Genomic DNA, 11,875 nt, shown 5'->3' on the forward strand with positions numbered 1-11,875 from the left:
CCAATTAAAAGGCATCAAGTACACGTCTCGTTCAAGTGATCGATTAGCTGCCCTATCAATGGTCCTTAATAGAAACCATGTAACATGTTCTATTACGCGTATTTAGCTGAACGAAAGACATGTTAGGTTGAATAGTTTTTCCGTTAAAAAAATACGCTTCTTCTTTGGCAGTATATCTACTTTGCTAGGGTTTACTATTCTCTGCAAACAAACAAACAAGGACTTAAGAGAGAAGCAATTATATATACGAAACCTTCTTCAATTGGAAATCAAAACATGACTTTGAAGCTTTGGTTACCAATTTCCATTAATTATTCTTGATTGTGAAAGATTGCTTATACTTTTCACTCCATTTTCCAGATACAGATTCCCCATTTTGCCAACTACCAAGTATTTCACTCAAAAAATAAACAAAAATGTAACCCCACTGATGTGTTTAGGGTGTAAACAAGCTGAGCCGAGTCAAGTTTGCTTAACTTGTTCATTAAACATGCTATGATAGGCTTTTGTGTTTGCTCATTTGGTAAACGTCTAGAACTCTAATAGATATCTTTCGTTGTAATCCTAGCTAGGAGCTTATTGCGATAACAATGGTATCCGAGAATGTAAGTTTGGTTATTGAAGATCCGATATGCGCCTAAACTCCGACCGTTAAGTCCACACACACAAAAGTTTTCCACTTAACTACATAATAAGTTGATCCAAAACCTAACGGCTAACCACAAAAATATTATTTTTTGGTGAAAATTGAACTCAGAACCTTCTGAGTTCATACAACACTAAATTATCACCGAAATGATTCATTAACACTTCAAAAAATCTATCCGGACTTTGATTGTAAGCAAGAAATGGACAAATTGTCGGGTCTCCATCTACTTGTGCATTGGATTGCCCTAAATAGGGTGCATGGTCCATTTAAGCGTAATTTAGCAATAACATGCAAAGGTTTGCTAAAATGCACAAAGGAAGAAACAAAAAAAAATAATTTCGTACACTTTTGTCATGTAGTGAAAGAAGAAAACAACACTAGTGATTATACCAAGAAAATGATAACTCTCATAATGCCTTAAACTCATAAATTCTAACATGTTTAAGCCTGTGTTAATAACTTTCCACAAATACCCTCCAAGCGTCGCAAAATGCCAGGCAAGAGTAATTGGGGGAGACAAAAGGTTCTATGCCTCTCTCGCTTCATTCAAGGTGGCAAAAATAGCAGAGGACATTCAAGTCCTTACAAAAAGAAACAGGGGTAAAACTGGAATAAACTTCACAAAGGGCCAAAAGCAATTTCCATGTTCAGTTTCTGCCCTCTCCCCCTCTCTCTCAGCATGCAAAACCACCGGGTCGGTTTCTGGCCCCTTTGTTGCCGTGACGAGAACCAGACGGTGAAGCAGCAGCAGCAGCAGAAGCAGATGCAGAGGTGGGCTTCATGGCAGCCAATGAGCAGTTTTTTTTACTTAGACTCTCTTCCTCGTCCATGAATATCTGCCTGCACCGGCACTCCACGCTACAAAAAGCCCTGTCCCCTCTGTACGAGAGTAAAATCAAATAAGTCCTTCAGTGAGACAATAACATAAACGCCTTATGTGCAAAAAAATGGGGACAAAAAGAAGTGTACTTTACGAAAGAAAGCAGAGAGATTAAATATTAAAGATCTGGGTTATCTATTAATTACTTGTACATGTAGATGTCTTTTCCAGGCAAGAGCTTCTGTCTGCAAAGAAAACAATGCTCAAGAAAAGTAGGTACAGGGAAGGAAGAGGACTGAGACAATCTCTTTGAAGTTGAAGAAGAAGAAGAAGAAGAAGAGGGTTTGTTTTTGTTGTTGATGATCATGGTGGTTTTGTTGATGACTTGCGGGATTTTCTTGTTATTGTGGTTAATAACACCCTTTTGGGCCTCCAAAACTATGCTTAAACCCACCATCTCTCATTTCTCTCTCGGTGGGTTCCGGAGGAGGAGGCGGAGGCGGTGGTGGTGGAGATTTGAGCGAGAGATTTTCCTTTTGGATGGAAGATGAAGGGGGAAAATAAATAGCAAGAGAGAAAGTGAAGAGGAGAGGTTAGTGGGCCCAACAGCTATGGAGAACAGTAATAAGGACGATTTGAGTCATTTTGACTTCTTGTTAACTGCCACGTATCCCCTTATCACTTTCTCTCCCCTTTCCAATTTTTTTTTTCCTTCTTAGATTTTCTGTTTTGTTTTTGTGTTATTTTTCTGTCTTCTTTTTACTGAGAAAAGACAAAAGAATTACAAACAAACACCATAAAGTTTACGTTGTGGGACAGAGAAGCATAACATTATTACATCTGATCTCAGTGTTTTTTTTTTATCACATTTATCTTAAATATTGATATGAACACAATTGATCTATGTGAAATCATGACTCTCACATGCTCACGTAATTCATGTGAAATCGCATACATCTATCTTAGTATTTGGGATAATTAAAAATATTGAGATCCGTATGATTGGTGAATTGCAATAGTTTCATGTGTAAAAGGATGAAAGTGAACAAATAGGTGTTAAGCCATTCCTGTGAAAGTGCATTTGATTGACAAATGTGTGTATAGCATTTGACTTGACTGAGGAGGTTATTTGGGCGAATCATAATGGGTGGCTTTTGGTTTAATATTGGCAGTATGTTTCACACAAAACATGCACTAAGTTGACACAAAATCAACGGCACCCGGTGGACTCCAAGGATATACACCTACTTCTATAGTTTTTTCACGTGCAAACGGAGAGTAGTAGAAGTAAAAACACACTTAAGAGACGCACATTGTTTTAAAATTAGGTAAAAAATAGTCAAGGATGGGACAAGTCGTCATTTTCAAAACAGTTGGTTTAGACTAACGCGACGTCTCATATAAGTCACACACTCACTACATCACCGAGCGATGTGGAATTATGGTAGATAATGCAGGACTAGATAGTAAGTTTTGAAAATAAAAGGTACAATTAATTATGATTTAAAAATCTATAGATGATTATTATTATCATCATTATAAATTCGAGAGCACAAAAAAAAAAGGATTATTTTGTACTTATGTGTGGATTATTTTAATTATCTTCTAAAGCTTGAGAATCAAGGAATATTTATTTCAAACATGAGCAAATAATTAAATAAATAAATTATAAAAGGAAGCACAAAATAAAAGACAAGAAGATTTTATATATTTATAAGTGAATATTAGAATATAAAACATGGAATTTATTCTCATATCCACTACCTTTTAAGAATTAAAATCTCTCCTCGTTAAGTTAACTTGTTAATATTTTTTCGAGGGAAAAGTATTTAACACAATTAATTACTTAATTTCGAGCTTATATTAATCAACCCCATTTCCCCACAGGGAATAATGAAATTAAAAAAAAAAGGTGGTATAAGAATATATGGCAACATGACAAGTACTTTGTCCAAGATAAAAATATACTTGCGTTGGTACTAATAAAGTAATAAGGGGACTTGAGATGCCTAACATATATATATATGGTGATCGATCTACATTATTTCTATATATATGCGCATAAAAAGACAATATATTATGGATATAAATATGTGTGCGAACTAAGATACTAATATTGGAATTCTATAAATAACATACGTATATCTATATGTCAATGGTTGAAATAAAATTGGTCTGATCATTTATAAAGTGTACAATTGGAATATAATATCAGTTTGTCTAAATATATACCTAGATGCCACATCACATTGATCGATGCTTCATGAATCTTTTAACAAAACTCATATATTCTGAAACATTAAAGTTATATACATAATCTTTGTAAATCTAACAAAAAAAACCCACTAGTCAATATACTATGAGAAAATATGGATCAAGCTAAATTTTATTTTATTTTTTAAAATTTGATCAACATTAATTCAATTTTCTGCATAAAGAAATATTTGGACACCCTATAACTCATGTTTTCTCTTATGCAAAATTACGGATCGTTGAAGCATGGACGAGAAGTCACTTTCCTGACAGCTAGCCCAATCAATTGATACATTAGTTAGACCGAACCAGTTTTGAACGTCATCACACCTGTTCAAAATAGTTTAAGTTTTTCGTTTTATTTTTTCAAAAGCTGGGAACACTACTGAGTGGTCCCCTCCTCACATTATTTTGTCTCATTATTAATTAGCAAAAAAAGAAGCAGCTATTAATATACATCATATTGAGTTCAAAACTGGGCCTTAGCTCTTATATATCCACAGTGGGCCTGAGATTTGTAGGTCACTTTCCATTGGGCTAACGGATGAAAAGTCCCGAACTTAGCCCAAATCTATTAGATATGGGCCTCACTTTTAAGAAAGCCCAATAGATCCTTGAATCATGGGCCTGCTGCCCATTGGAAAAGAATAAGTAGGCCCCGAGGCTGGTTCTTTATTTGCCTCTCTGTCGTAATTTTTGAATCTCTGGAAGGAAGGAAAAGTCCCACCCGCCTCAACGGTGTTGAAGGTAAGGGTCCTATATCATTCCCTCTTCATATCATTCGTCTTCTTTTGCTTACTTAAATAGTTAAATTCATAGAATGCTTAGTTTTAATTGCATTAGAGTAAATTCTGAAACTTTATTATGTTATATATGTTGAATAGAGTCAAAGATTTACCCAAGATTTACTTTATTGATTGAAGATTTTATTGACAAACTCAATATTGATTGAAGACTTTATTGACAAACTCAATATTGATTGAAGACTTTCCTTAATTGAAGATTCGGCAATCAATATTGATTTGTCTAAGTTCATAATTGATGCCTCAATTGTTGACTTTGATAGTGACTTTGATAGAGATTGTAATTACGTAGATCATTGATTGTAAACCAATGTAATAGCTATATAGGTGTTTCCCACTTCAATAAAAGATTTGATTGCAAAATTAAGTTGGTATCGAAGCAAGGTTCTCTTAACATACTACCTCTCCATCACCGTAGCTACTAGGGGCCGACTGCTCCAACCATCCGACAGAAGCCGATTGCTTCGTCCATAACAGGTGCCGATTGCACCATTGAACCAGAATCTCATCCAGAAATTACAAACAACTCATGGCTGAATCCGGTGCTCTTATAGTTCCACCTGTGGTGACGCCAACTCAAGAACCAACCTCTATTCCTTATGGGATCAAACTGAATGGCTCAAATTTCACTCTTTGGTCTCAGGTGGTTACTATGTTCGTTGCTGGACGAGGAAAGATGGAATATCTCAAAGGTACGACCTCGAAACCTACTGTTAGTGACTCTACATATAACAAGTGGATGATGGAGGATGCTACTGTAAAAGGCTGGCTTATTGGCTCTATGGAGGCCGATATAATGAATCTCTTTATTCGTTTACCCACTGCGAATGATGTTTGGGATGCTGTGTCTCAAACATATTTTGAGGGTGCTGATAAATCTATTTTGTATGATCTGTCTCGAAAAGCTATGGCAACTAAGCAGGCAGGGCGACCTGTGGCTGCATACTATTCCGATCTTAAGGTTATTTGGCAGGAGCTTGATCATCGTCGTCCAATTACCTTTACTCAGCCAGATGTGATTAAGACTCGAATGGCTGAAATTGATGAAGATCGAGTCTATTCTTTTTTGGCTGGGCTTGATGATATATATGATTCTGTTCGGGGAGATATTCTTCGTACTAATCCTCTACCTGGACCTGATAATGCTTTCTCAACTGTGAGACGTGAAGAACTTCGCCGGAATACAATGATGTCTTCAGAAGTTCCTCAGATGGCTATGGCAGTTCGAAAATATGGAACTCCAACAAGTTCTTTGTCACTTTCAGTACCTACTGGTGGTAAATGTACTCATTGCGGCAGCACCAAACATATTGTAGATACTTGCTTCAAAAAGCATGGATATCCCGAGTGGTGGCAGGCTCACAAAGAGCGATTACAAGCTCGAAAAGGTGGTAAAGTTGCGCTATGCACCTCACCTACAGTCCCAATGGCACCGACTCCTTCTTCAATGGATACCATGGCTTCCACTACTCCAGTTGATATCACTCACTCTGTGGTAGATCCTACTCTTCTCCAACAGTCAGGTAGTGTTGGTCTAGCCCTTCTTGCAACAAATTCTGAAAAAGATCCCGGTTGGATTCTTGACTCTGGTGCGACTAATCATATGACCTTTGATGCGTCCTTATTACATGATGCTTGTTTACCAAATTGCTCTACTGTCACCAATGCCAATGGTGTTTCATATCCGGTTACGGGCGCTGGAAGGGTTAACTTAACTCCTTCATTATCCTTGGAGCACACTTTATTGATTCCTGCTCTTTCCAATAATCTTTTATCTGTGCCACAAGTTACTACACAACTAAATTGTTTAGTATTAATATATCCTACTTTTTGTTTCCTTCAGGATCTCTGCAGCGGGGAGATAATTGGGCGTGGTACTAAGAGAGAGGGATTATATTATGTGGAAGATGTTAGTATGGGACGATCTCTATCAGCAAAAGGGTCATCTAGGGCATCAGAAGATCAGATTCGGTTATGGCATCATCGTTTGGGTCATGTCTCCTTTGGTTACTTGAAATATTTATTTCCTACTTTATTTTCTACATGTGAACCTTCCAATTTTCAGTGTGATACATGTGTTTTGGCCAAGAGTCATCGTGCTACTTATTCTGATAGTTCTAATAAAAGAGTTGTGCCTTTTGCGTTGGTTCATTCGGATGTTTGGGGACCTGCCCCTGTTACTACTTCTACTGGCTTTAGATGGTTTGTATTATTTATTGATGATTGCACTCGTATGACTTGGCTTTACCTTATGCGTCATAAGAGTGATGTGGCTGCTTGCTTCCGCACGTTTCATACCATGATCAAAACACAATTCTCTGGTAATTTACAAGTTCTTCGATCTGATAATGGTGGTGAATTTGTAAATCAGGAGTTACAAGCTTATTTTCAGACTCATGGAATTTTGCATGAAACCACTTGTCCTTATACACCACAACAGAATGGTGTTGCTGAGCGCCGAAACAGACAAATTTTGGAGATTACACGTGCTGCCCTTATTGGAGCCCACATGGCACCACGTTTTTGGGAAGAAGCTGTTACCACAGCTGTATATCTTTTGAATAGGGTACCCACTCGTGTTCTACAATTTCAGACACCACTTGATAAATTGGCATCCTATGTAACACTGCCATCGCACCTCACACTTCCTCCCCGGGTGTTTGGTTGTGTTGTGTTTGTACATTTACAGAAACATCTCCGCACGAAACTTGATCCTTGTGCCCTCAAGTGTGTATTTGTCGGTTATCATCCTTCACAAAAGGGTTACCGTTGTTTTCATCCTCCTACAAGTAAGTTCTATGTTACTATGGATGTCACCTTTTCTGAACATGAAATGTTTTTTTCTTCACCCAATTCCACGCTTCCGGGCCCGAGTGGTGATACTGTTGTTGAAGCTCCAAATTCGATGGAGTTGTTTCCTGATCCACTGTGTGTTGCCGATACTGTTGCTGAAGCTCCCTCTCTCTCATCTTCGCTAGTACCCACTCCCGATACTCCTCGTACAGATCCTCCTGAGGTAAGCATTGAGTCTGATGTTAATACTAACAATATTTGTGATAATACTTGTGTCTCGTTTGAAACTGACAGATACGTACTCCCACCAAGAAGTACTCGTGGTGTTCCACCAGATAGATTTTCACCAGAGGTTGTGCGAAAAGTGAAATATCCTATTGCTCAGTACGCATCCACTCACCGACTGTCAAAGGAATGCCGAAGCTTTGTCAGTAATATGACTGTCATAGATATTCCTACTAAAGTGCAAGAGGCGTTGTTGGATCCAAAATGGGCAACTGCAATGACTGAGGAGATGACAGCACTTGAGAAAAATCAAACTTGGGAATTGGTGGAGTTGCCGAAAGGAAAAAAAGCTGTTGGTTGTAGGTGGGTGTACACCGTCAAGTGCAAGCCTGATGGTTCGGTTGATAGGTATAAAGCTAGGCTTGTGGCTAAAGGATTCACCCAGACGTATGGGGTTGATTATCAGGAAACGTTTGCTCCTGTTGCAAAAATTAATACGGTTCGAGTCCTAATATCCCTAGCTGCAAATTTTGATTGGCCTCTACAACAATATGATGTAAAAAATGCTTTTTTACATGGTGAGCTACAAGAAGAAGTTTATATGTCTCTGCCCCCAGGATATGAAGCTCCAGGTGATCAAAGTGTCGTGTGTAAACTGAAGAAAGCCTTATACGGGTTGAAACAATCTCCTCGAGCTTGGTTTGGTCGATTCCGACTTGCTATGAGAAGATTCGGCTATAAGCAAAGTAATGCAGATCACACTTTATTTTTGAAAAGAGTTGGTGATAAATTAACGGCTCTCATTATTTATGTTGACGACATGGTAGTAACAGGCAATGATTCTGAAGAAATGCGTAAACTGAGAGACTATTTGTCAACTGAATTTGATATGAAGGATTTGGGAGGATTAAAATATTTTTTGGGCATTGAAGTTGTTCGTTCTGAGCAAGGTATATTTTTGTCCCAACGAAAGTATGTGCTTGACTTATTAACAGAAACTGGTATGCTTGGATGTCAGCCAATTGGATCTCCTATGGAACAAAATCATGGATTGGAAGAGTCTTCGAATCAAACTTCAATAGACAAATTACGATATCAAAGGTTAGTTGGGCGTTTAATCTATTTGTCTCATACGAGGCCAGATATTGCATATGCGGTCAGTGTTGTGAGTAGATTTATGCACAATCCTGGTAAACAACATATGGATGCAGTTATTAGAATTCTGAGATATTTAAAATCTGCACCGGGAAAAGGCTTACTCTTTTCTAAGAATGGGCATGCAGACGTATGGGGCTATACCGACTCAGATTGGGCAGGTAAAGGAGACCGAAGAAGATCAACCACTGGGTATTTAACTTTTGTTGGAGGAAATCTGGTTACTTGGAGAAGTAAAAAGCAAAAAGTTGTCTCATTGTCTAGTGCAGAAGCCGAATACAGAGCAATGGTGAAAGGTATTTGTGAGTTGTTATGGCTCAAACGGCTTATGGGGGAGCTGAGTTTGTCCATTAAAAGACCAATGAAATTGTATTGTGATAATCAGTCAGCAATTAAAATTGCTGAGAACCCAGTGCAACATGATCGGACTAAACATGTGGAAATTGATAGGAATTTCGTGTATGAAAAGCTAGAAGAAAAAATAATTGAAGTTCCGTATATGAAGACCGAAGATCAGTTGGCTGATATGTTAACCAAGGGAGTGTCAAATTCAGTGTTTGCTGATTCACTTGTCAAGCTGGGCATGTACGATGTCTATGCACCACCTTGAGGGGGAGTGTTGAATAGAGTCAAAGATTTACCCAAGATTTACTTTATTGATTGAAGATTTTATTGACAAACTCAATATTGATTGAAGACTTTATTGACAAACTCAATATTGATTGAAGACTTTCCTTAATTGAAGATTCGGCAATCAATATTGATTTGTCTAAGTTCATAATTGATGCCTCAATTGTTGACTTTGATAGTGACTTTGATAGAGATTGTAATTACGTAGATCATTGATTGTAAACCAATGTAATAGCTATATAGGTGTTTCCCACTTCAATAAAAGATTTGATTGCAAAATTAAGTATATAGTCTTGGATTCCGCTGTCTTTATTGGCCAATCTATGCCCTGTGGTTGTATTGCTGTTTGTTGAAATGCTCCACTGACGAGAATCTTTGTTTTCTCAATTGTAAGTTTATAACCCAAGTGAGTTCATTAAGTATACAGACATGAATTCGATGGACATGCAAGGTTCCATCTTCTATGATTGTCTATCCCTCTCCATCCCATGATTGTCTATTCTCCATTGAAACTTATCACATTGAATGTCAATATGATCTCTTCATTTTAAGTTTCAGGTAGTAAGCTTGAGGAAGATTATTTAATATTTGCATCCTGCCTGTCTATCATTTTTGCAGGTGTTTCTGTTAAACGCATGGGAAGCATGGGAGAGAATGCGATCAGGAGCCTCCAAACTTATGCAGAAGTATGCTGTTCAAACATGTGGGTACTGCCCATACGTCCAAGTGGGGCCTAAGGGTCACACTGAGTAAGGAATTGCCAAGCTTATAAACACCAGATGAGGGATGGGCAGCACGCATGGCAGGAGGCTACCATCGATGATTTTGTTCCTCCTGTGTATGTGTGGCATGTTCCAGAGTGGCTTGCCGCTGGTGAATGATTTGAAAAAGTATTATGGAATGTTACCTGCAGTGGTGGAGTTGTTTGCACAGGGTGGGGCACGGGTAGGTGACCGGACCTCTATTGTGAGGTCCTAATACTATCTAATTAGGAGGTTCTAGTACTTATAGTAATTCATTTGTGTTTAAATAAAGTAATTTTACCCTTATACATGTTTCCCGTTGGTTTTGCAGGAAATCGGGTTTAAATGACTGAATTGGGCACCTTTGGAGCTGAAAGAAGAAGCTGGGACTCAGCAAGTGTCCGGACACCTGTCCGGACAGGGGGTGTCCGGACACCTCAAGTGCCGTCCGGACGCTTTCTTCACAAATTGAGACAGAGGCTTCAAAGTTGATGGACGCATGAAGTGTCCGGACACCTGTCCGGACACTACCGCGGAACTGCAATTTTTCTGCACAACATTTCAAGGGCATTCGGGGTAAATCATGTATATAACCAATGGGGAAAGTTTGTATAAGGGTAGTTAGGTATTTTCAATGGTAAAAGGAGGAGAAAACCCTAAGATTTCTTCTTCCTTCTCATAATTCATCTTCTCCAACTTCTTGCCTCAATTGTTTTCTCTCTACTTCTCTCTCTAAGTTTTTCTTGGTTTTTCGTGATTTTGTTTGTAAACATTGATTTTCATCTATAAAATTGATGTTTATACCCATTATGATGAGTGGCTAAGTTCTCTTTCTAGTTTCTAGTCCCAAACGGTGGGTGCTCGGTTTCAATTACTCAAGGTATGTTCATGGAATTGTAGTTTTGATTTTGCTCTTTTAATTTCGTGGTTGTGTGATTGGATCTATGGAGATGACATATTTGATTGTATCTTTGGATTGTCTAGTCTAGGGATTGCATCTAATGTGTTTGATTGAGAATTGTTAAACCCATTGCATGATTTCCTTAATTAATTGAGTTTTCCATAGCATAGCTATTAATTATGTGTATTGATGATGGGGTTTTGGGTTAATTTAGGAATGTGCATGAAAGAGTTATGGTTAATTGATCTTTGAGTGTGAAACTAGGGTGTTAGCCAAGCCAAGCCCCAAGGGGGAACATTAATCCATAATATTAGGTGCTTATCCCTTTGCGTTCATCGTAGATTAAGAGACCCGATGGCCTACATGTATGAATTGAAGTCTTATATCCCAATTCTCTTTGCATATGCATGATTGATAGTATCACACAATGCATTGTGTATGGTTGTGTGTGTTTGCAATAATACCTTGAGTATGAGAACCGAGTAACCACCGGGACGGACTAGAGACTAGGTTTTTAATTAATTGTTTTAAATTCAATTTGTGCTTACTTTGATTACAAAATCGCTCATGCTACCGAGTCATTCGGCCCATTTCTTTTACTTGCTTTTATTTGATAGTCATTGTGTTTATTAGTGTTAGCTAGTCATTTGCATATCATTCACTTCAAATTTGCATTGCTTCCTCGTGGATCGATACCGGACTCACCGGTTTATTACTTGACGATACCCTACACTTGGGGTAAGTACACACACACTTTGGTGTCGGTCAGTAGGCGATGATTATGTCGGTGTAATGAGGGAAGATGTTGCTGTGCCTGAATTGGATGAAGAGAAGTTGGTTATCTGAGGCATTGAGTTCAACCCTGCAAGATGCTGGGATGTTTGAGGCATTCTCCTGGATGTC

At 38.2% G+C, this 11,875-nt stretch overlaps 1 protein-coding gene across 2 annotated transcripts; it reads right to left on the reverse strand.

Annotated features, from left to right (window-relative positions):
* Positions 1 to 1,033: 1,033 nt before the first annotated feature.
* On the reverse strand, positions 1,034 to 2,000 carry LOC120013666 (FCS-Like Zinc finger 15-like). Of its 2 annotated transcripts, none has more exons than XM_038865556.1 (2): positions 1,682 to 2,000; positions 1,034 to 1,528 (listed from the first exon to the last, which is right to left on the reverse strand). In XM_038865556.1, the coding sequence occupies exons 1-2, from the start codon at positions 1,924 to 1,926 to the stop codon at positions 1,324 to 1,326; spliced, it is 450 nt and encodes a 149-aa protein (XP_038721484.1). In that variant the 5' UTR covers positions 1,927 to 2,000; the 3' UTR covers positions 1,034 to 1,323. The 2 variants fall into 2 exon arrangements, with proteins under 2 accessions (XP_038721484.1, XP_038721483.1); XM_038865555.1 differs by having other exon boundaries at positions 1,676 to 2,000.
* Positions 2,001 to 11,875: the final 9,875 nt, after the last annotated feature.

The sequence above is a fragment of the Tripterygium wilfordii genome, chromosome 13 (genome assembly GCF_013401445.1).
Source record: "Tripterygium wilfordii isolate XIE 37 chromosome 13, ASM1340144v1, whole genome shotgun sequence".
Lineage (NCBI taxonomy): Eukaryota > Viridiplantae > Streptophyta > Magnoliopsida > Celastrales > Celastraceae > Tripterygium > Tripterygium wilfordii.